Source organism: Furipterus horrens, unplaced genomic scaffold, assembly GCF_987537825.1.
Source record: "Furipterus horrens unplaced genomic scaffold, mFurHor1.1.pri manual_scaffold_3, whole genome shotgun sequence".
NCBI classification, from domain to species: domain Eukaryota; kingdom Metazoa; phylum Chordata; class Mammalia; order Chiroptera; family Furipteridae; genus Furipterus; species Furipterus horrens.
The window spans coordinates 70,930,284-70,955,694 of NW_028327173.1; the positions used below are offsets into that span (position 1 = coordinate 70,930,284).

General features: G+C 37.5%; 1 protein-coding gene and 1 pseudogene across 2 annotated transcripts in view; both read right to left on the reverse strand.

The window, feature by feature from the left end:
- The window catches only part of EVI5 (ecotropic viral integration site 5), a 203,065-nt gene that overhangs the window by 148,158 nt on the left and 29,496 nt on the right, over positions 1-25,411 (reverse strand). For both annotated transcript variants that reach the window (XM_090269736.1, XM_090269735.1), the window contains exon 2: positions 8,579-8,808. In XM_090269736.1, the coding sequence (XP_090125862.1) occupies positions 8,579-8,727 (149 nt within the window). In that variant the 5' untranslated portion in view covers positions 8,728-8,808. The remainder of the gene's footprint in view (positions 1-8,578; positions 8,809-25,411) is intronic.
- Positions 24,730-25,274, reverse strand: LOC150015273 (transmembrane protein 61 pseudogene; annotated as a pseudogene).

The following is a 25,411-nucleotide window of genomic DNA, read 5'->3' on the forward strand; positions in this document are numbered from 1 at the left end:
CTTGGGAGACAACCATGTAGATAAGAGCACAGAGATGAAAAGATGAATCTGAAGCTCAGTAGAGAGGTGAAGCCTACAAATAAAAGTTTGGCAATTATTTATGAAGGATTGATAGTAAACTTTCTAAATACCCTACTGTACTCAGCATAATGCTTCCCTATGGATACCAGGACTAAGAAAGAAGGATAAACAGTAACAGGTCAACACCCCGTTTGGTAATTTGTGAACTGCTAAGATAAGTTACAAAGAGCTAAGGAAGGATCTAAGAAAGCTAAGGAAGAAAACTGCTATATGAGAAAATCACTTGCAAAGCTAAATACACTGGACTGGCATTTACGGCAGAGGGAGCAACTTTTCAAACATGGGGTTCAAACATCCCTTGCAATATTACACCAAAGACACAGGATATGAATGTGCTGGGGAAAAGACAGTAACTTGTTAGCTCAAAGAAAGACAAATCAGTAGCAACAAAATACATGCCTGACTCAGAAAGGAGTCACAGTCTTTCACATCAACATCATCAAGCACAAATTCGTGTCTCAGAGCAACAGAAATAAAGAAAGGAGAATTAAGAAAAAGCACAAGGAACTAGTACTGAAAACAATTCAGAGACAACTGAAAAGAGAGGTACCTAAAGGACAGTGACCTCTCAGTTCCGAAAGCACTAGGTTCTTCTTTTGGTTTTAACATGAAATCTTAGAGAAGGTGAAAAAATGGATCTTACAGGCTCCTCTCCGAAATATTCTGATCAGAAACTGATGATCTGGAGAAAACTTTATACGGGAATTCCAGACAGACAATTCCAGGCAACTTCTTGTACTTATTAAAAAAAAAAAAAAAAAAAAAAAAAAAGATGATCTGAAGCTAAGCTAGTTGCAACAGAAAGAGTAGTAAAATAAATTCTTTTAGTTACTTATATCATCAAATTCCTCAGGAAATCAGACAATTGATTAAAATTTTAAACAACCTTCAAGGAAAAGAAAAATAAAGTGTTCGAGTGAAGATCTAAAGGCCTCTCCTATGATTAAAAATACATGGATTTTTAACAGAGACTTGAAAATATCTGGTTTTTACTTCCTTAATGTTCATAGCTATGTCATCGAGCGTATCCTCAGGAAAACTGAGGTACCAATACTATGGTTGTAAAATTATAAACAATAAGATTAAAGATTACCTAGATCAGTATTGTCCAACAGAAATATAATGCAAACCTCTTATATAATTTGAAATGTTCTAGTAGCTGCATTTAAATTTTTTAAAAAACAGGTGCAATTAATTTTAATATTTTAACCAAATATAGTCAAAATATCATTTTAACATGAAGTAAAAAAATTTTAATTAATGAGATAGTCTTTATTTTAAATCAACTCTTCAAAATGTGGTATATATTTTACTCTTAGAGCACATTGCAATTTAGACCAGTCAAATTTCAGGTGCTCATTTGCCACATATGGCTAGTGGCTACCATAATAAATAGTACAAAGATATAGAAATTAAAGTTGCAAACATTCCTGTTTACCATAACAAAAAATAAAAGGTACAAAGATATATAAAGTTTCAAGTATTCCTGTTCACCATATCAAAAAATAAAATACATTTACTTTAGTCTAAAAGACCCTTTCCATTTCCTCATTCTCATATCTCAGCCCCTAAATCTGCTAAAAGGCAAAATCTGATTAAAATAATAGAATATGAAAGGAAACAAACATGGTTGCAATACCAAACTTTTAAACCACACAAATAATGGCTCACTCAAAACTTAAATCAGCAACATTCACCTCTGTAATTAAAATGCACAGCTATTCCACTTGAACCATACCTTCTTAAATTCATCTCTGCCAAAGCTGAAAATACAATTTGTTTTGTATTTTTAAAAAGAAACACACAAAAAAATAACTGTCCCATTTCAACTTTAAGGCTATGAATCATTAACCTTCATCAAACAGATCTTTGATTTTGTACTGAACCGTATCTTCACATCTTTCTGGACTGGCACATGCACTTATTTTTCAAAAGTGGTAACTGCAGTAAAATTATGGTAAGAAAAAGGTATTTTTATAGAATTTGATGTTTTCATTTCTCTCAAATTTTAATTTTCTAAAATATTGACATTTTTATACATTCTGAATCAAAGAGAGTTAAGTAATATAACAAGAGACTCATCTATATTTGGGAAGGAGAAAGAAAAACAATTAAAAAAAAAAAAAAACTCCACTGCTACAAGTAGTTGTGTCTCAAAAAATTTATTTGAGTCAAACTGATGACATATGCCAGGGAGCAAGATCTCAAATGCTCGCTGTCATTTTATTTTTTACTGGAGTCAGAGAGATATGTTTTTCCACTAGGATTGTTCTCCTAAGGCCAAAAAAAAAATAAAAATAAAAATAAAAAAGCCACTACAGTCACCTATTCTCTACACAAAAATCCTTCCCATAGGTTCTGAGTTTCAATAATTGAGAGTAGGGGAAAAGGGGAAGAGGAGAAGAGGAGGAGGGAAGCGGCAGTAGGGGGTTGGGGGAAAGAGAGACTTAAAAAATTTTCTTTTTATTGTTATTCTATTACAGTTGTCCCAATTTTTCTCCCTTTGCCCTCCTCTGCCCAGCCCACGCCGTGCTCCCAGTCAATCCGCACAGCGTTGTCCATGTCCATGGGTCATTCAAACATCTTCTTTGACTACTCCCTTCCCCTTCTTTCCACTATTTTGGCCCTCCCCGCTTCCTTCTGGCCGCTGTCAGTCTGTCCCATGTCTCCATGCCTCTAGTTCTATTTTGCTTGTTTTTTTTTGTTGTTGTTCATTAGATTCCTTTCATAGGTGAGATCATATGGTATTTGTCTTTCACCAACTAGCTTATTTCACTTAGCATAATATTCTCCAGTTCCAACCATGCTGTTACAAAAAGTCCAAGTTCCTTCTTTCTTTCTGCTGCATAGTATTATGTTGTGTAGATGTACCACCGTTTTTTCATCCACTCATTTACTTATGGGCACTTAGGCTGTTTCCAGCACTTGGCTATTGTAAATAGTGCTGCTATGAGCATAAGTTCTTTTGAATAGGTGATTTGGGATTCTTAGGGTATATTCCCAGCAGTGTAATCACTGGGTCAAAAGGCAGTTCCACTTTTCGTTTTTTTGAGGGAATTCCATACTGTTTTCCACAGTGGCTGCACCGGTCTGCATTCCCACCAACAATGCACTAGGGTCCCCTTTCTCCACATTCTCACCAGCACTTGTTGTTTGTTGATTTGTTGATGATGGCCATTCTGATAGGTGTGAGGTGGTATCTCATTGTGTTTTTATTTGCATCTCTGATGGCTAGTGATGTTGAGCATCCTTTCATATGTCTATGGGCCCTCTCTATGTCCTCCTTGGAGAAGTGTCTGTTCAGGTCCTTTGCCCATTTTTTAATTGGATTGTTTGTCATCCTGGTGTTGAGTCCTATGAGTTCTTTATACATTTTAGAGATCAAACCCTTATCCAAGGTATCATTGGCAAATATGTTCTCCCATACAGCTGGTTCCCTTTTCAATCTGATGATGGTTTCTTTAGCTGTGCAGTAGCTTTTAAATTTGATGCAGTCCATTTATTTTTTTCTTTATTTCCCTTGCCTTCCTTAAGAGATATATTAGCAAAAATATTGCTACATGGGTTATCCATTGTTGACAGTAGAGTGCTAAAATCCCCTATGATAAGTATTTTGCTGTCAATACCTTTCTTGAAGTCCTCCACGAATCTCCTTATATATTTAGGTGCTCCTATGTTGGGTGCATATATGTTTACAGGGGTTATATCCTCTTGTTGGACTACTCCCTTAAGTATTATGTAGTATCCATCTTTGTCTCTTGTTATGGCCTTTGTTTTGAAGTCTGTTTTGTCTGATATAAGTAATGCTACCACAGCTTTTTTTTTTTTTTTTTAATGTCCATTTGCTTGGAGTATTTTTTTCCATTGCTTCACTTTCAGCCTGTGTAGATATTTTGTTCTGAGGTGGGTCTCATAGACAGCATGTATGCAGGTCGTGTTTTCTTATCCATTCAGCTCCCCTCTGTCTTTTGATTGGAGAATTTAATCCATTTACATTTAAGGTTATTATTGATAGGTACTTACTCATTGTCATTTTTTCCCTTTGTACCCGAGTTCCACTTTCTCTCTCTTCATCTCTTTTTCTTTTTTAAAAGATTTTATTTATTTATTTTCAGAGAGAGAAGAAGGTAGGGAAAAAGAGGTGGAGAGAAACATTGATGGAGAAGTGTCTATTCCAATCCTCTGCCCATTTTTTAATTGGGTTGTTTGTTTATTGGGTGTTGAGTTTTGTAAAAAAATTCTTTACAAATTTTGGACATTAATCCCTTATTGGATATATCGGTGGATATATTCTCCATTCTGTGGGTTATCTTTTTTTTTTTAGTATATTTTATTGATTATGTTGTTACAATAGTTCCATGTGGGTTATCTTTTTATTTTGTTGATGTTTTCCTTTGCTGTCCACAAACTTTTTAGTTTGATGTAGTCCCATTTGTTTATTTTTTCTTTTGTTTCCCTTGCATGAGGAGATACGTCCAATAAAATATTGCTATGAGCAATGTCCAATATTTTGCTATGTATGGTTTCGGGTCTAACATTTAAGTCTTTATTCCATTTTGCATTTATTCTTGTGTGTGGCATAAGAAGGTGGTCTAGTTTCATTTTTCTGTGCATATCTGTCCAATTTTCCTAACACCATTTATTGAATAAACTATCTTTAGCCCATTGTATGTGCTTGCTTTCTCTGTCATATATTAATTGACTATAAGGGTGTGAGTTTATTTCTGAGCGCTCTATTCAGTTCCAGAGATAATGTGTCTGTTTTTATGCCAGTACCATGCTGTTTTGATTACTATGGACTTATAGTATAGTTTGATATTAGGTAGTGTGATTCCTCCAACTTTGTTCTTCTTTCTGAGTTTGTAGCTCCATAAAAAGTTTTGAAATATTTGTTCTAGTTCTGTGAAATACACATTGGAATCTTGATAGAAATTGCATTGAATCTATAGATGGCTTTGAGTAGTATGGACATTTTAATGATGTTAATTCTTCTTACCCATGAACACGGTATGTGCTTCCACTGATTTGTACCTTCTTCAATTTCTTTCTTACCAAACATTCCAAGAAGAACTAACACCTCTCCCTCTCAAACTACTCCAAAAAGTTCAAGAGGAGGAAAGGCTCTCAAGTTCATTTTACAAGGCCAGCATTATCCTAATTCCAAAACCAGATACATTACAAAAAAAAATTATAAATCAAATCCATGATGAACATAGATGTTAAAATCCTCAATAGAATATTAGCAAACCAAATACCACAATGCATCCAACAGATCATACACCATGACCAAATGGGATTTATTCTGGGAATGCAAGATTGGCACAAATGTGATTCACCACATAAACAAAATGAAGGATAAAAATCACATGATCATATCAACAGATGCACAAAAGCATTTGATAAAATCCAGTGCTCATTTATGATAAAAACTCTCAGCAAAGTGGGAATAGAGGGAACATACCTCAATGTAATAAAGACCCAGAGCCAACATCATACCCAATAAGCAAAAACTAAAAGTATTTGCATTAAAATTGGGAACAAGACAGGGATTTCCACTTTCACAACTTCTATTCAGCATAGTACTAGAAGTCCTAGCCATAGCAATCAGACAAGAAGAAAAAAATAAAAGGCATCCAAATTGAAAAGGAAGAAGTAAAACTCACTATTTGTAGATGACATGATACTGTATATAGAGAACCCTAAAGATTCCGCCAAAAAACTACTAGAATTGATAAATGAATTCAGTAGAGTAGCAGGATACAAAATAAGTACTCAGAAAATGGTTGTATTTCTATATACCAAGAATAAACTATCAGAAGGAGAAACTAAGAAAACAATCTCATTTATAATTGCATCAAAAAAATATAATAGTCTTGGCCAGGTGGCTTAGCTGGTTGTTGCTTCATACCACACATCAAAAGATTGCTGGTTTGATTCCTGGTCAGGGCACATACCTAGGCTGCAGGTTCGATCACCAGTTGAGACATGTATGAGAGACAACCATTGGATGTTTCTCTCTCACATCGATTTCTCTCTCTCTCTCTCAAATCAATTACCATAACCTCAAGTGAGAATAAAACACACACACACACACACACACACACACACATATATATATATATAAATGAAACATATACATATTAAATTTAACCAAGGATGTAAAAGGCCTATATGGGAGAACTGTAAGACACTGAAGAAAGAAACTGAAGAAGATACAAATAAGTGGAAGGATATACAATGTTCATGGATAGGAAGAATTAACATCATTAAAACATCCATACTATCCACAGCAATCTGTACACAAATGTTTATAGCATTTCATAAGAAGAGATAGGTAGATAAACTGTGATATACCCATATAATGGAATACTACTAAACAATAAAAAGGAATGACCTATTCATATGTGCTACAACATGGATTCTCAAAATAATTTTGTTGAGTGAAAAAAAATCCACTAGAAGACAGTACATACTGTATGATTCCATTTCTATAGAAAATACAAACTAGTGACTGAAAGCAGGTCAATGGCTTCCTGGGAATGGGAAGGGGGGATAATGGATATGTTAATTTTCTTGATTCTGGTGATCATTCCAGGGAATATATGTATGCAAAACTATCAAACTATATACCTTATTAACTATGTGTAGTTTTTTATTATGTCAATTTTATATATATATATATAAACTGTTAGAAAGGAGATCCAATATGGCGGAGGAGTAAGTGGAAGCTACACTAACCTCCTCCCAGGACCAATCTGGAATTACAACTTAATTGTGGAGATATCATCTGGAATAACCAACTGAACACTAGCTGGAAAGAAGCTTTACAACTATGGACAGACAGAAAGGGCCTCTTCATCACGTGACTGGGCATAAGCCTATGACCTCATTACCTGAGCAATTATCTGTATGTATAGACTTCACTTAGTCCTGTCTGCATCGCTTCCTCCTGAGACTCAACAGTTTGGCTGAACTCAGTGGTTGGGTTGGTGAAGCATGGGGTGGTCTGTGGGCTTCACTTTAAAACAGGTTTCTCTTTTCTATCCTAATGGCTTGGACAGAAAGGGCCCAGAGGTGTGTGTGCGTGGGGGGGGGGGGGGGATCTTAAAATATTCCCCTCAGTCCAAACTAAGTATAGTGGGAAAAAGGGCTTTGGACAGGTGTGACGTGCCTTACACACCTTCCTCCAAAGAAGCCTTTTTTTTTTTTTTCCTAATGTGGGACATTGAAAAATTAATCCCTGCCTTTTGTCATCTAGTGGTAATGGTTTTAATGATACCTTTTAACCCAAATATTTTGCCCCCAGAATACAACAAGGATGCCAGCCTGTTAAACCAAGCACACCATTGCCTGGGGTCAGCCAACTGATCTGGAGTCTGCAAGATCCTTCCCCATGTGTGAAGGCCACCCTCCCCTCCACACCCCCACTCTTATTAGGGATTTCTGGACCCAAGGGTAGGTAGGACGATGACCATGTCCAGCTTGAAGCAGTTAGAGGAGCACGAGACCTTCGCCCATTGTCCTTTATAAGATTATAAAGGATCTTAAGTCTGAGAGGGGGAATTGTTATAGAGAGAGGGTTCCCCAAAAAAATAAATTTTTTTAAAAAGAAAAAATTGTTAGAAATTATCTCTCTTATTATCCTTAAAGCGAGTGGTGGTATATATCTTGACTGAACACAAAAGACACTCTTCCAATAATTCTTTTAGCTGATGCTCTAAAGAGCTTTTGATAATAAACACAGTCAAAGGGCACACAGAGTCCAGAGCACATGTTCCCAGAAGAGTAAACAACTATTTCATACCCATCAACAGAAAAGGATACTTTGCCTTCTATGAATAAATCTATGAAGAAATTTCCCATTCTAAAACACAAATTGGATATCCATCCTGATTAAATTATTTTACCATTTAACCAAAGGGGATTACTTACAGAGTTTAAAACAAAAAATCATGGTTTCATTTGTCTTTATTTTTTTTCTCTAAAATGCAGGAAGAATTTAGGGGATATTCTATATTAAGAAAAATAAATATCTAAAGCTATCTAAGTCAGAAGAAAATTTTAGTCCAACTTTAGTTTTAAGACCAACTCCTCAAAAAAAGACTTGAAGCCCTGGCTGGTGTGGCTCAGTGGAATGAGCACCAGCCTGTGAACTGAAAGGTGGCTGGTTCGATTTTCAGTCAGGGCACATGCCTAGGTTGCAGGCCAGGTCCCCAGTTGGGGGCAAGCAAGAGGCAACTGATTGAGTTTCTATCACACATTGATGCTTCTCTCCCTCTCTTTCTCCTTCTATTCCCCTCTCTCTAAAAGTAAATAAATAAAATCTTTTTAAGATGAATAATTTTAACTAATTTTGATAAAGAATGAGTCAAAAAACAGAAAATAAAATTCAAAGTATGTGTAAATATTTAAAATTTTGATTATGGCATATATACATATATGAATCAATGTGGTTGTATGGTAACTGGAGAGAGAAAAGCCAAGCTACTTCACTCACCTATTTTGTTCCTCCAATTTAGCGAGCAGTTCTAAGTCATCTGGACTCAATTGTGACGGGGAAGATGGTGAAAGGGCTGGCGTTGACAGTGTGGTAGATGAGGATGTAGTGTGTAATGAAGCAGATGGACTTGCCACCTGGCTGGCCATCTGACTGACTGTATATGATACTGTGTTCTTCACCCATGAGAGAGTGGAACTCAGCTTTTCTGCAACCTTGTCTGTCGCCACCTAAGAATAAAAATAAAAGTTACACATATTATAGTTTTATGGTATCCATTACCAAGAACTTGATGATCCTGTTAACTTTTACCTAATAATCACCATCAGGTTATTCTCTTTGAGGTAATGAAAGTAAAAACTGTTTTAGCAATGATTATCCTAACATCCAGCCTCTGGAATGTTTCAGTTTCACAGCATGAACAAATGAGAAGTATTTTCCAAAATATAGGTTAAAATCCATTAGGGGGTGATAAAATCAATTTCATAGCCAACATTAGCATTTTTAAAAAATTAAAAAGAACATAAAATGTTAATATAAAGATATACTGTCTTATGAAATTTTTGTTTCAATTACATACATGTATTAAAAATACAGTGGTGCCTCGGTACTCATCATTAATTCATTCTGGAAGTCGTGACAAGTGCTGAAACCAACAAGTCAACAAGTACCAAAAGGTCGCAGGTCAGGGCACATGCCTGGGTTGTGGACTGGGTCCCCAGAAGGGCATACTAGAGGCAACAATCAATGTTTCTCTTGTACATGGATGTTTTGCTCCCTCTTTCTCCCTCCCTTCCCCCCCTCTAAAAAATGAATAAAATCTTAAAATAAAAACACCAACACAAACACACAAAAATCCCACCCACACTATCTTAGCAGATACTATTACCCGTGTGGGTTGCCTAAGGCTTTCCTCCTCACCTCAGTACACACAAAACCCTTTCTCTCCCTCTGCACGCACTTCCACCATCTCAACTCAGCAGGAGAATTCAATGTAGGGAAAGGATAACATGGAAAAGAGATTCTAAGATCATAGTTAAGCAATTCAATATGAAGCGGTAATTGCTAAGACAAAGATTAGATTATAAGTGCTGATTAGGAGCACGAGTTTAATGAACCTAAGGATAATTTATTTTCTTTTCATTTTCAATAACTTTCCCCTTTTAGAAGTTACCTTTCTTGGGAATGGTATTATACAGGGGATCAGGGGGCGCATAGTCCAGTAGCACAGTTCATCAGGGCAAAACACCAGATTGGAACCAAGGAGAAATTTGACCAGAACTACCTTTATGCCAGGAAATGGTCAGAGCCATGGTAGACAACAAGACAGTCTATTGTGATTTGTTACCCTATTGATTTTTTCTACATAGTCACAACTACAAATTCAGTTGTGAAGATGGCACTAATTTTTATCTCAAAAGTACATTCTATTTTAAATCAGAAGACCTATGTAAAATTTATAGAAAAAAGTTACTTTTTACTAATACCATTAATTTCAAAAATACCTATAACTTTCAAAATTTAGTGCTTTAAATTTCTATTATATAAAAGTTCTCTGCTCAAGATAATTGCAGCAAAGGCAAAATTCTTTATATTTAAATTTTAATTTATTTATTAAAACAAATAAATTTATCATACCCCTTCTGCATAATGTAGCAACAGGCTTCCATTTAGAGTTGGAATAACCAAGAGCGCAATCCTGACATCCTTTCAACCTTGCTAAAATAAGATTCAGTATAACTACTGAAGAAGATTCAACGACCCATCTTTAAATTTTAAACTCTTAAATATAACTGGAGTATTTAATTGCAATTGCACTTTAATAAAGTTTGATATCCATGGTTCTAGAAATCCCACAGGGCTTAATTATTTCTTATATATCACTGTGTCCCATTTTTCCTTTACTCTACTTTTCCAAATCTCCACTCTGCTGCCTCTAAACTTCCTTCCTTCATCCTATGGTAAACTGAGGTCATGAAGACATAATAAATCTCATAATGCTATTACGTCGCAGAGTTCCTGTCTACCTCACAGATGTGTTAGGAATTTATTTTTAAACATTAACATACATTGAAAAGGTTAAAAACATTATTAAAAAGGCTTAGTAACCAGACATAACAGCCACATATTGTCTAATTCCATGTCCAGAACAGCCAAAGCCGAAGACAGAAATTAGATGGAGTGGTTTTAAAGGGCCATGGGACGAAGAACTGGGGAATGACTGCTGATGGGTATGGGTTTCTTTCTGGAGTGATGGAAGTGTTCTGGGACTGGTCGTGGTTATACAACCCTGTGAGTACACCAAATGCCACTGAACTGCACACTTTAAAGGAGTGAATTCTCACTTCCAGCCAAGATGGAGGCTTAGACGAACACGCTTGGTCTCCCTCACAACTAGAAAGGAATACAACTACCTCAAAACAAAAGATAACCAGAAATTCCAGAAAATAAAACTACACGGAAGCCCAACGTATGAAGTTATAAACCAGCAGTGCTTGCCTGGATGGGTAGGAGGGGCGAGGAAACGCGGTGCTGTCTGCAGCAGCAGCAGGGATAGCAGCAGGACTGCGAGAAATGTCAGGGGGAGCAATCCCAGCTGCAGTCGAGCCCCGACAGCTCGTGACCCCAATGCGGGGAAAGGCAGCCCCCCCATTGCATCGGACGGTGAGGCCCAGAGGGTGGGAGGACCAATCCCGGTCTCCCAGCAGAGAATCACGGCAGGAATCCATCTTGGACCCCCGCCCCCACACAAAGCGCCACAGCTCCGCAAAAAAGGTTGCAGGTCGCCGCTGGTCACCAGGTAGTGACAAATACACGGGGCTCTGCCCCCCACATCCTGCCCAGGAAGCAAAGCAAAACACAAATCTGTCAAAATGAAGGAGACAACAATAAAAATCCCAGTGACACAGCTCACCAGGCAGCAGATGAAGAACCTGACAGACGAACAAATAAGAAACCTTTCAAAGGCTCAGTTCAGAGCTATAGTTAATAGGTGGCTTACAGAATTAACAAAAGATTTGGAACAGGACAGGGAAGGAAAGAAAGCCACTCATACTGAAATAAACGAAAACACATACGAGACAAGTGGTGAGGAAATAAAATCCAGAGATCAAATCAACAAACCGGAACATAGAGAAGGAACAAACAATCAACCAGTGCAGAAAGAGGAAACAAAAAGTAAGGAAAGTGAGGAGAGGATCAGAAACCTATGGGACAGCTGTAAGAGATCGAACATTTGGATTATAGGATTGCCAGAGGGTGAAGAAGAACTAGAAATTGAAAAATTATGTGAAGAAACAATGAAGCAGAACTTCCCTAACTTGGGGAAGGAAATAGAATTACAGGTTCAGGAAGCACAGAGAGTTCCAGAAAAACCGGACCCAGGGAGAACCACACCAAAACACATTATAATCAAATTGTCAAAAATTAAAGATAAAGAGAGAATCTTAAAAGCAGCAAGAGAGAAGAAAAGAATCATGTACAAAGGGGTCCCAATTAGACTATCAGCTGACTTCTCAAGGGAGACCCTGCAGGCAAGAAGGGACTGGCAAGAAATATTCAAAGTAATGAAAATCAAAAACCTACAGCCATGAATACTCTATCCAGCGAAGCTGTCATTCAGAATAGAAGGGCAGAGAAAGTGCTTCCAGGACAAAGTAAAACTGAAGGAGTTCATTAGATCCAAACCACTATTATATGACAGAGAAGGAAAACTCTGATTCCAAAAAACCTCCGCTGCCTTGCGGCATACCTCTTCAGGGGAAAGGCTAAGGGAGTAAACCCCGACAGAAAATCCGGAGCCGGAGTCCCTAAGGCAGTTTGACGTTGTAGTCAACACCGGCAACTCCTGCGGCGCACCTGAAGCCAAGCTGTATTGACTCCGTCTTTCCCTTGGACCCTTCAGCTGCGAAGAGAGGGGGGGTCTGCTGCATGGGCAACAGCAGACCCTCCATATCACCCTGCCCAGGCTCTGTAGCTTCAGCTTCACTGGAGAGGACACTCCAGCGTCATCACAAGATGTCGATTCAACACGGGAGGAGACAGATACTGTGTCACTCCCGAGTCGGACTGCACAGCCATTCTCGGCGGTGCAGATAGACTCTTAAGAAGCTACACCATCGTCTCTCGAGACGGACGGCTGCCGACGACTATTATATGAGATGTTAAAGGGACTTGTTTAGAAGAAGGAGGATCAAAACTATGAACATTAAAATGAAAACTGCATCACAAGAACCAACAACAGAAGCTAGGGACTCGAAACAAAGGCAAACTAAATAGGCAACGAGAGTGGGAAAAGAACTATAGGTATGGGGAACATACTGGGGGGAGGTCAGCAGGGAGGCGGTAGGGGGAGAGGGAGGAAGATGGCATAGGAATTAAGAAGCACAGTAGGAGGGAGTGGAGTAGGCAGGAAGAGGTTGAGAAGAACTATATGCACAACCAATGGACATGTACTAAAAGTGGGGGACAACTGGAGGGAAGGGGGCCACAGGTGGAGGGGAGCAGAGGGAAAGGAAATTGGGACAACTGTAACAGCATAGTCAATAAAACATACCAAAAAAAAAAAAAAGGAGTGAATTCTATGGTACATAAATTCTATCTCAATTTTGAAAGGGCTCTGTCAATCTGAAAAGGCTACATAATGTATGATCCCAACTATATAACATTTTGGAAAAGGCAAAACTATGGAGAGAGCAAAAAAGACCAGTGATTGCCAAGAGCTGGGGAGAGAGGAGGAACAAACAGGCAGAGCTCAGGAAAGTACTCTCTCTGACACCATAATGAGGAATACTTGTCACTTTACATTTGTCCAAACCCAAGGGTAAGCTGTAATATAAACTACAGACTTTGGGTGATTATGATGGGTCAATGTAGGTTCAATTGTAACACATGTACCACACTGGTGGGGACTGCTGATAAAGGGGAAGTGTATGTGTGGGGGCAGGGAAATCTCTGTACTTTCCACTCAATTTTGCAGTGAACATAAAATGTCTCTAAAGTAAAATCTTAATAATAAAATAAATACAAAGTTTAGTAAAAGCCTTAGATATTCTGCAATATTTGAATAAGCTCTCCCATGAGAAATAATCATGGTTCCTTTATTACTTTATATTTTATTAGAATTTACAATGATACTCTTAACTCCCAGAAGGCCTGCTTTTAAAGATTCCAATTTTCAATCAAAAATCTAAAATAGTCTAAAGGAGGTGTCAGTGTTTTCTCCATTTCAAAAGTGAAGGAATGATGACACCGAAAGTTATACAACTTTATATAAGGTCAGAAAGCTAATAAGACGCAAACATAAATGGTCTGTTTTGAGATTCTTTCTCCTTAACCACTATCAAGAATGAGCAAGACCAAAACCTGACAATGGATGTGGTTGCTAATGACTTCAGTGAGTCCATTCCCTGCACCGTCTCCACCAAAAAAATAAAGCAGAAACCATATTACAGTAAATTGAGGAGCATCAGAGAGACAAAGAATTAGGAGCTGCACATTATTCCCATTCACCACTATGACCTTATTTTTGAGACTTCTTGATTCAAACTGATTCCTGAAGGCTGAAGATTCCAGAAAGTTGGTCAAGACCTTACTGTACATCAAACCTTACTTTCTAAAAATGCCTTCAAACACATACTAATTTGATATTATTTTTAAAAGGAAAAATAAATGCCCTGGCCAGTGTGGCCCAGTTGATTGGAGCATCATCACATAAACTGAAAGGTCACTGTTTCAATTCTCATTCAGGGCACATGCCTGGGTTGTGGGTTCAGTCCCTGGTCAGGGTGCCTAAGAGAAGCAACTGATGGATGTTTCTCACATCAATGTCTCTCTGTCTCCTTTCCTTTCCCTCTCTCTAAAATCAATTGCATGTCCTTAGGTGAGGATAGATGGATGGATAGATAGATAGATAGATAGATAGATAGATAGATAGACAGAGATAAATGAAAAATCTGGCACATTTCAGGTAAGAAAGCTATAACGGAGTGAAAGGCAACCCACAGAATGGAAGATAGTACTTGAAAATCATATATTTGATAAAGGATTATATCCAAAATACATAAATAACTGAAATCAACAATAATAACACAAACACCCAATTTAAAAAATGGGCAAAGAACTTGAACAGACATTTCTCCAAAGATATACAAATGACCAATATATAAGGTAAGCATACAAAATGATGTTCAACATCACTTATTAGGGAATAACAAATCAAAGCCACAACGAAATATCGCTTCCCACACATTAGGGTTGCTATTATTAAAACAAAACAGAAACAGAAAATAACAAGTGTTGCCATTGCTAACAGGAATGTAAAATGGTACAGCGGCTGTGGAAAACAGTATGATGCTCCCTCAAAAAATTAAACATAATTACCACAGGATCCAGTGATTCCATTTCTGGGTATATACCCAAAAGAATGAAAAGCAGGGCCTTGAAAAGATATTTGTACACCTAAGTTCACAACAGCATTATGGAAGGAACTTCTGACATATGCTACAATATGAATGAACCCTGAAGACATCAGATTGAGTGAAATAAACCAATCACAGAATGACAAATATTGTGTGATTCCTTTTATACGAGGTACCCAGAGTTGCCAAACTCAAAGATATGTGAAGTAGAACAGTGATTGCCAGGGGAGTGGTAAATGGAAAGTTTAATGGGTACTCTGCAGATGGATGGTGATAATAGTTGTGCCACAATGTGAATGCACTTAATGTCACTGAACTGTACACTTAAAAATGGTAAATCTGTCCTGGCTGGTGTGGCTCAGTGGATTGAGCACCATCCTGTGCATCAAAAGGTCACTGGTCTGATTCCCAGTCAGGGCACATGCCTGGGTTCCAAGCCAGGTCCCCAGTTGGGGGTGTAAGAGAAGCAACCAGTTGATGTTTCTTTTGCACATCAATGTTTCTCTCCCTCTCTTTCTCCTTCCCTTCTCCTCTTTCTAAAAATAAATAAAAATAAAATCTTTTTAAATTGTAAATCTTATACATATTACCACAATTAAAATTTTTAAAAAACCTCTTCCATTCCTTATACAATGGACCCTTGAACAACACATTTGAACTGCAAGGGTCTGCTTAAATGTGGATCTTTTCCAATAAATATATAGTCAGTCCTCTATATCCCCAGGTCTTTGCATCCACAAATTCAACAAGGATCGGCACAGTATTTTCAATCCTCTAATGCAAAGAGCAGACTGTACGTGTTGTTCTATGTCATTTTATATAAGGGACTTGAGCATCCATGAATTTTGGTATCCACCTAATTTAACCTCAACAACCCTATGGTATATTTGTCATATTATCCTTATACTGTTTTATCATTAGCCATTTAGATATACTGCCTCTTAGTTCCTTAAGAAATGACAAGATTATTTCGCATATATTCATATTGCCACCCAAAAAGAGTATAATAGGTCAAAGATACTACTCTTTAAGAACAAAGCTATGTGAATAGTAGGCATTCAATACTCCCTTAATAACTTATGATTAATTTTGATTTTTAAATAGCACATTTCAATGAATGTAACTCCTATTCCAACTTTATTTTGCAGCTATATACACTAATAATTTTTGATGTTTTGTATTCATTCACCAAAAAAATGTTAACATATTAACTAGGCTAATGGTTATTGAAAAAGTATAGATGAGCAACGTAAGTAGATATCATTAACAGATACAAATGAGGCCGGGGAAAGGGAGCTATAGAATAATTTTTACGACATATCTGTAGCAGACTGTATTTTCCAAAGATGGCCTATATTAGTTTCCTAGGGCTTCTGGTGGTTTGCCAGCAATTGTTGATATTTCCTGGCTTGTAGCTGCAGCACTTCAAGCACTTCTTTCTGCCTCCATTGTCACATGACATTTGCAAGCCAGGTGTCTGTGTCTTCTTCCCTAATTTTATTTGCAACAATCCTATTTCCAAATAAGGTTACATTTCGAGATACTGTGGGTTAGGGCCTCAACATACCTTTTGAGGGGACACAATTCAACCCATAACATGGCCACACTGCCTACCTCCACATCTTCCCATTGACTGGTGAAGTCTATGTCCCCTCCTTTTGAACCCAAGTAGAGCTTTTTGATGGCCTTAACTTTTAGTATATGTCAAGAGTGATTACCAAGGCCCATTCTTGGAACCCGGCCTCCACGCTGTTAAGAAGCCTAAACAAGTCCACACAGAAACCACATGTAGAGGCCAAGTGTACATACTTTGGCTAACAGCTCAGCTAAGGTCCCAGCATCAACCACCAGATATAAATGTGAATACACCATCAAATGATTCCAGGTCCTAGATAAAGAGCCAATGCCAGCCTCTGAGTCTTCCCAGCTTCTCAGACTCACAAGTAGTATGAGGCAGACTCAAGCCCTCCTCACTACACTCTGTCCAATTTCTGAACCACAGAATCCATGGACATGTTTAAACAATTGTTTTAAGCCACTAAGTTTTATGGTGGTTTGTTACACAGCTATAACTGGAACACTATCATATTATCACACAAAACAAAACTAAAAACTTGTCCACAGTGGCCACACCAATCTACATTCACACCAACAGAGCGTAAGGGTGCCCTTTTCTCCACATTCTTGCTAACACTTGTTGATTTATTTTTTATTTTTTATTTTTTTCAAATAAAAAACATGAGATTTTATCAACCTATTAATTTGGCAAAATTTTTAAATTCCAGTAATAGTCAATGAAGGATAGAAGCTCTCATATACTGCTTGTGATAATAAAAATTCCTATTAACACTCTGAAAAGTGATTGGCAATATAGAGTTAGATTAAAATATTTATAACCTATAAACCCACAATTTCATTCCTAGGTATAATTTCTTTTTTTTTTAATTTTTATTTTTTGACAAATTAATTTTTTTTCAATTAGTTGTCCCATTTTCCCCCCATTGTTCCCCCCCACCCAGCCCACCCCTTCTCCCTCAATCATATCCCCCCGTTGTCCATGTCCATGAGTCACTTATACATGTTCTTTAATTAAACCCTTCCCTTACTTATCACCCTTCTCTCCCTCCCCTCTCCCCTCTAATAACTGTTATTCTGTTCCTTGTTCTATTTAGTTCATCTGTTTGTATTGTTCCTTAGTCTCCTGTATTAGGTGAAATCATATGGTATTTTTCTTTCTTTGCCTGGCTTATTTCACTAAGCATAATTCTCTCTAGTTCCATCCATGTTGTCGCAAATGGCAGGAGTTCCTTCTTTCTTTCTGCTACATAGTACTCCATTGTGTAAATGTACCATAGTTTTTTTTAATCCACTCATCTACAGATGGGCACTTAGGCTGATTCCAGCACTTAGCTATTGTAAACAGTGCTGCTATGAACATAGGGGTGCATAGGTTCTTTTGAATTAGGGTTTTAGGATTTTTTGAGTATAATCCTAGCAGTGGAATCACTGGTTCAAAAGGCAGTTCCATTTTTAGTTTTTTGAGGTAATTCCATACTGTTTTCCATAGTGGCTGCACCAGTCTGCATTCCCACCAACAGTGCACTAGGGTTCCCTTTTCTCCACATCCTCGCCAGCACTTGTTGTTTTTTCATTTGTTGATGATGGCCATTCTGACTGGTGTGATGTGGTACCTCATTGTGGTTTTTCTTTGCATCTCTCTGATGGCTAGTGATGTTGAGCATCCTTTCATGTGTCTATTGACCCTCTGCGTACCCTCCTTGGAGAAGTGTTTGTTCAGGTCTTTTGCCCATTTTTTAATTGGGCTGTCTGTCTTCTTGGTGTTGAGATGTGCAAGTTCTTTATATATTTTGGAGATCAATCCCTTGTCTGAGGTATCACTGGCAAATGTTTTCCCATATGGTTGGTTTCCTTTTCACCTTACTAATGTTTTCTTTTGCTGAGCAGAAACTCCTTAGTTTGATGTAGTCCCATTTGTTTATTTTTCCCTTTATTTCTCTTGCCTTAGGAGATGTATCAGTGAAAATATTGCTACGTGGGATATCTGAGATTTTCCTGCCTATGTTTGCCTCTAGGACTTTCATGGTGTCACGGCTTACATTTAGGTCTTTTATCCATCTTGAGTTTATTCTGGTGTGTGGTGTAAGTTGGTGGTCTAGTTTCATTTTTTTTGCACATCCCTCTCCAGTTCTCCCAGCACCATTTGTTGAAGAGGCTCTTCTCACTCCATTTTATGTTCCTTCCCCCTTTGTAAAATATTAGTTGACCATAGAGAGCTGGGTTTATTTCTGGGCTCTCTATTCTATTCCATTGATCTATATGTCTGTTCTTATGCCAGTACCAGACTATTTTGATCATAGTGGCTTTGTAGTATAGTTTGATGTCTGGTGTTGTGATTCCTCCTGCTGTGTTCTTCTGTCTCAAGATTGCTTTGGCTATTCAGGGTCTTTTTTGGTTCCATATAAATTTTTGAAGTATTTGCTCAAGGTCTGTGAAATATGTCATTGGTATTTGAATAGGGATTGCATTGAATCTGTAAATTACTTTGGGTAGTATGGACATTCTAATGATGCTGATTCTTCCCATCCATGTACATGGTATTTGCTTCCATTAATTTGTATCTTCCGTAATTTCTTTCTTCAGTGTTATGTAGTTTTCAGAGTACAGGTCTTTTATCTCTTTGGTTAAGTTTATTCCTAGGTACTTTATTTTTCTTGTTGCTATAGTAAATGTGATTTTCTTGTTTCTATCACTGATATTTTATTGTTGGTGTACAGAAATGCCTTAGATTTCTGTATATTTATTTTGTACCGTGCTATTTTGCCAAATTCGCTTATTATATGAAGTATATTTTTAGTGGAATCTATAGGGTTTTCTATGTATACTATCATGTCATCTGCAAATAATGATAGTTTTACTTACTCTTTCCCTATTTGGATGCCTTTTATTTCTTTTTCTTGTCTTGTTGATTTATTAATGATAGCCATTCTGACAGGTGTGAGGTGGTATCTCATTGTGGTTTTAATCTGCACTTCTCTGAGGACTGGTGAGGTTGAGCATCATTTTTTATGCCTATTAGCCATCTGTATGTCCTCTTTGGATAAGTGTCTATTCAGAGCGCTATAGTTTTCCTCATATAGACCTACACATACTTTGTTAGATTTATATCTAAGTATTTAATTTTTTGAGCTGTTACTATAAATAGTATTCTGTTTTTAATTTCAAATTCCACTTGTCCATTGCTGGTATGTAGGAAATCAATTGACTTTGGGTATTATAACCTTTTTTTCCTGTAACCCTGCTTTAATTGCTTATTAATTACAGAAGAGTTTTTTCCATTTAAACTCCATATTTCTACATAGCCAATTATGTCATGTGAACAAGGGCAGTTTTATTTTTTCCCTTCCAAATCTGTATACCTTTTACTTCCTTTACTTAACTCACTGAATTAACTAGGACTTCCAGTATGACATTAAAACACAGTGGTGATGGGAAATATCCTTGCCTTGCTTCTGATCTTAGTGAAAAAGCTTCAAGTTTCTCACTGTTGAGTATGATGTTAACTATACATATTTGTATAGGAGGATGGACACCCCCCAAAATGGAATTATCTTCTGGAGGGTGGGCCCCTTGTAGTACAAGCTTCCCCTGCTAGGTGGGTGTTCTAGGAGCCTATCTGTGTCAGTGTACCAGCTGGTGTTGTGAGAGGCTGTGTTCAGTTTCAATGATTTTTTATTTTTTGAAGACTCTTTCACAGTGTTTGCCCATTTCATGATGGGTAACTTACAAGTGCACCTGCCCACACCGTGCTGAGTGTTCGGCAGTTTTTGACCAAAAACAGTATGAACCCCCATACTCCATCCATACTCCCTAGTCACCTGATCTTGCCACAAGTCACTATTTTTTTTGTTTGCTTCCCCAGATTTAAAAAAGTTCTCAAAGGGAAACATTTTGCCAATGTGGAAGAAGTGAAACAAAAAACAGCAGAAGCACTAGAAAGCATCAAAATCAATGAGTTCCAAAACTGTTTTGAGAATTGGAAGAAAGATCTTGATAAATGTATTGCATCAGATGAAGAGTACCTTGAAGATCACTGAAGTTCAAACATGTAAGAATAATACACAATTTTTTATAAATAAATTCCAGGTTTTGGGGGTCCCCCTTGTATATTCTTTATAAAGTTAGAAGAGTTCCCCTCTATTCTAGTTTGATGAGTTTTTATCATGAATGGGTATTGGATTTTTATCAAATCCTTTTCTGCATCTATTGATGTCATTTTCCTTCTTTCACCCACTGATGTAATGGATTACATTAATTTGATTTTCAAAAACTTAAACCAGCCTTTCATATCTGATATAAATCCCACTTGGTCATGAAATGTAATTCTTTTTATACATTGTTGGATTCAATTTGCTAATATTTTATTGAGAATTTTGTATCTGTTCCTGAGAGATTTAGGTCTGTACATTTTTTCCCTTATAATGTCTTTGTCTGGTTTTGGTATCAGGGTAATGTCAGCCTCACAGAATAAGTTAATCTGCTTCTATCTTATGAAAGAGATTGTAAAGAATGATATAATTTCTTCCTAAGTGTTTGGCAGAATTCATTGCTGAATCCATCTGGGTCTACTGCTTTCTGTCCTGAAAGGTTATTAATTTTTAATTCAATTTCTTCAGTAGATATAGACCTATTCAAGTTGTCTATTCTTGTGTGAGTTTTGGTAGACTGTTTCTTTCAAGGAATTGATTTTATGGTCCAAAATGTGGCTATCTTGGTAAATGTTCCACATGAACTTGAGAAGAATGTGTATTCTACTGTTGTTGGATGAAGCAGTCTATAAATGTCCATAATAATCAGTTAAATAATGGTGGTATTAAATTCAACTATGTCCTCACTGTCTGCTGAATCTGTCCACTTTTGATAGAGGGCATTTATCTCCAATTATAATAGCAGATTAATCTATTTCTCCTTGCAGTTCTATCAGTTTTATTTTTTCCTCACCCGAGGACAATTTTTTCATTGCTTTTAGAGAGGGAGGAAGGGAGAGAGAGAAACATCAATGTGAGAGAGAAGCATCAATTGGTTGCCTCCCATATGCATCTGGACTGGGGTTTGAACCCACGATCTAGGTATGTGCCCTAACAAGGAATTGAACCTGCAACTGTTTGGTTACAGGACTATTCTCCAACAGACAGAGCCACACTGGCCAGGTCAGTTCTATCAGTTTTTGCCTCATGTAGTTTGATGTTCTGTTTTAACTCATACATATTAAGGACTATTATGTCTTCCTGGAAAATTGACCCTTTATCGTTATGTAATTCCCCTCTTTATCCCTCATAACTTTCTTTGGTCTGAAATCTTCTCTAATATTAATATAACTACTCCTGCTTTCTTTAATTACTGTTAGCAATGGTTATGTCTTTTAATCTTTCCCCATCAACTTATTTTTAATCTATATGTATTCTTATAAATTTCCTATAAACAACACAGTTGAACCTTGTTTTCTGATCCACTCTAACAATATTTTAATTTATACATTTAGACCACTGAGGTTCAAAGTGATTATTGATATAGCTGGACTAATATCTAAGACCACTGAGGTTCAAAGTGATTATTGATATAGCTGGACTAATATCTACCATAGTTGTTCCTATTTTCTATTTGTTGCTCATGTTCTTTGTTCCTATTTTTGTGTTCCACCCTTATTTTTGCCTTTTTTTGGTTTCAAGTTGAGCATTTTATATTATTCCATTTTCTCCCCTTTCTTAGTATATCAGTTATACAGTACCCTCCCTTATCCACCATGTCACTCTTCATGGTTTCAGTTACACAGGGTCAAGTGCAGTCTGAAAATATGAAATAGGATATTCCCAAAGTTAACAATTCATAAGTTTTAAATTGTATGCCATTATGAGTAGCATGATGAAATTTTGCACCATCCCACTTCACCCCACCTGTGATATGAAATACACTTTTGTATATACTATCTGCCTGTTAGTCACTTAGTAGTTGTCTGGGTTATCAGATCAACTGTTGCAGTATTACAGTGCTTATGGTTAATGTAATCCTTATAGTAACCTAACAAGTGTGTTACAATGCCTACATCATTCCCCTCATTTCATTGCATCAAATGGGCACTGTATCATCTTACATCATGATAAGAAGGGTGAATACAGTACAGTAAGATATTTTGAGAGAGACCACATTCACATACTTTTATTACAAATATTGCTGTAATTGTTCTATTTATTATCAACTACTGCTGTTAATCTCTTACTATGTCTAATTTACAAATTAAACTTTATCACAGGTATATATATATATAGAGAGAGAGAGTTTGAAGCATCTACTGGGGGTCTTAGAACATCTCCCCTGTGGATAAGGGGAAACTACTGTACTTCTCTTTTGTACTTTCTTAATGATTGCCCTAGAGTTTGCAATATATAATTACCGCTAATCCAATTCTACTTTCAAATAGCACCACTTCATGGGTAGTGTGAGTGCCATATAATAAAATAATCATAAATCCTCCCCCAACCATCCCTTGTACAATTACTGTCATTCATTTCATTTATGCATCAGTATACATATATACATAAACATAATCAAATACACTGTTGATATTATTTTGAGCAAATCGTTATCTGTTACATCAATTAAAAATAAGAAAAATAAGTGTTTATTTTACCTTCACTTGTATATATTTCATGAACCTTCCTTACATCATATAGATCCAAATTTATGACCTATATTATTTTCCCTTCTCATAAAAGAACATTTTAAACATTTCTTGCAAGGCAACAAATTCCCCCAATTTTTGTGTGAGAAAGTCTTATTTCTCCTTCACTTTTGAAGAATACATAATTCTAGGTTTCTTTTTTCTCTCAGCACTTTAAATATCTTAGTCCACTCTCTTCTTGCTCACATGTAACTCATTGTTTCTCTATAGCTAAAGTGTATTTTTCCTCTGGTTTTCAGGATTTTTAAATTCTTTTTTGATTTTCTGTAGTTAGAAAATGATATGCCTAGGTGTAGTTTTTGGCACGTACCCTGACTACTGTTCTCTAAGCTTCCTGGATCTGTGATTTGGTATCATTTATTGTTTCAAACATTTCTTCTGTTCCCTTCTTTCTTCTTCTCTTTATACAATTCCCATTATGTGTAAATTAAATCTTTCTGTGGTTGTTCTACAATTTTGGACATTCTTCACTGATTTTTTTTCCATGTTTTTTCTCTCTGCTCTTCAGTTTTGGAAGTTTCTATGGACATATCCTCAAACTCATAGATTCTTTCCTCAGTCAGGTCTTATCTACCAATAAGCTCACCAAAACCATCCTCCATTTCTGTTAACAATTTTTTTATCTCTGGCATTTTTTTTTTTTTTTTGGTTGTTTCTTAGAGATTCTATCTCTATGCTAACATTGCCCATCTGATTTTGCATGCTTTCTACTTTATCCATGAGAGCCCTTGGCATCTTAATCATAGTTGTTTTAAATTCTTTCTTTGGTAATTTCAACATCCCTATCATACTGGAGTCTGGTTCTGATGCTTGCTCTATTTTCTGAACAAAATCATCTGTAAATGTACTCAGCAATGTCAAGGGTCCTTAAAATGCAGTCAGGAGGCCATTAGGAAAGTCGAGCTTATATACATCTACACCTGGACTGGATTTGGGCTTTTGGACTCTCATGCTTTCTGTAGCATGTGCTGAACTTGCCTCCAACTACCTCCACGCCGATGCTTACCTCAGGGTCTCACCACCTAGACCTTACCAATCCTTTTTGAACACCATGTTAGACAGCCAATAGGAAAAGTTTAATTTGTTACAACTTTTGGGTTTTGCCTTTATTAAGTTCTAGCTTTCCTGAGCATGCTTCAGGTTTTCCCCTGAATCTGGGTCTCCCAGATTCTAATCCTTTAAGATCCCAAATAAACTTGTCTAGTTTGTAGCCTCAGTTCCTCCTTGTTCAGCATTACATGGTGTCAGAAATGGAGTCCAAAGTAACTTGCCTCTTCCTCCAGGACCGCTGCAATTTTTTTTTTCCAGGAAAGAGAAAATGGATGTATTTTAAGCCATTTGTTATGCAGCAATAGAAAAGTAAAACAGCATTGAGAAACAAACATCTGTTGAGTGCCTGCTGTGAACCAGGCACTGTGTGAGACATCAGAAGGAGCTCAGGATTTGTTTCTGGATTGAAAGCCTGGTAGGCACCTTTAACTTCCTCCTACAGTGGTCTGAACTGGCTGGGCAGTGGCAAGTACAGTCTCTCCACAGATGGCATTGGCAGCAAGGATGAAGTTCTCGTGGCTGGATAGAGGCAAGGTGGGCTGGGTCCCAAGCAGGGCTGCCCAGGAGGCACTGTGTGTCAGGTCTTCCTCCGTGGGGTATGTAGGAGGTTCCAGGGGCCCTCAACCAGTGGGCAGTGCACTGCCTCCTCGTAAGTAGGGATGGCAACCAGCTTTGGCGTCCTGCAGCTCTCTCCAAGGGCTCCACAGTGAGGTAGTACGGGTCTCTGGAGAGGTGATACGGGTCCCATCAGGGTGGCCCCCAGGTGCTGGCCTTGAAGGACCACAGCAGGCCAAGGGGCAAGCCGCCTGCCCCACAGCAGAAGCTGGTGGACCTGAGCAGGGGCCTTGGGGACTCAGGTGTGGGGTGCCCAGTGGGTGGGACCGGTTGGCTAGCTTGACCACCTGTACCCCCTTCTCTCCACCAAGTGAAATGATGTCGCAGTCACCAGAGTCACTGTGCTGCTGACCATCAAGAATTCCACAAGAATCCATAGTGCTATTGTCTTCTTGTTGGTCCTAGGTCATCTTGTTAAGTGCTCTTGGCCCCATACTTCCTGCCTTCATCAAGGTCAAGATTTGGTTGTGCTCTGCTGCCAACTTTGGTCTA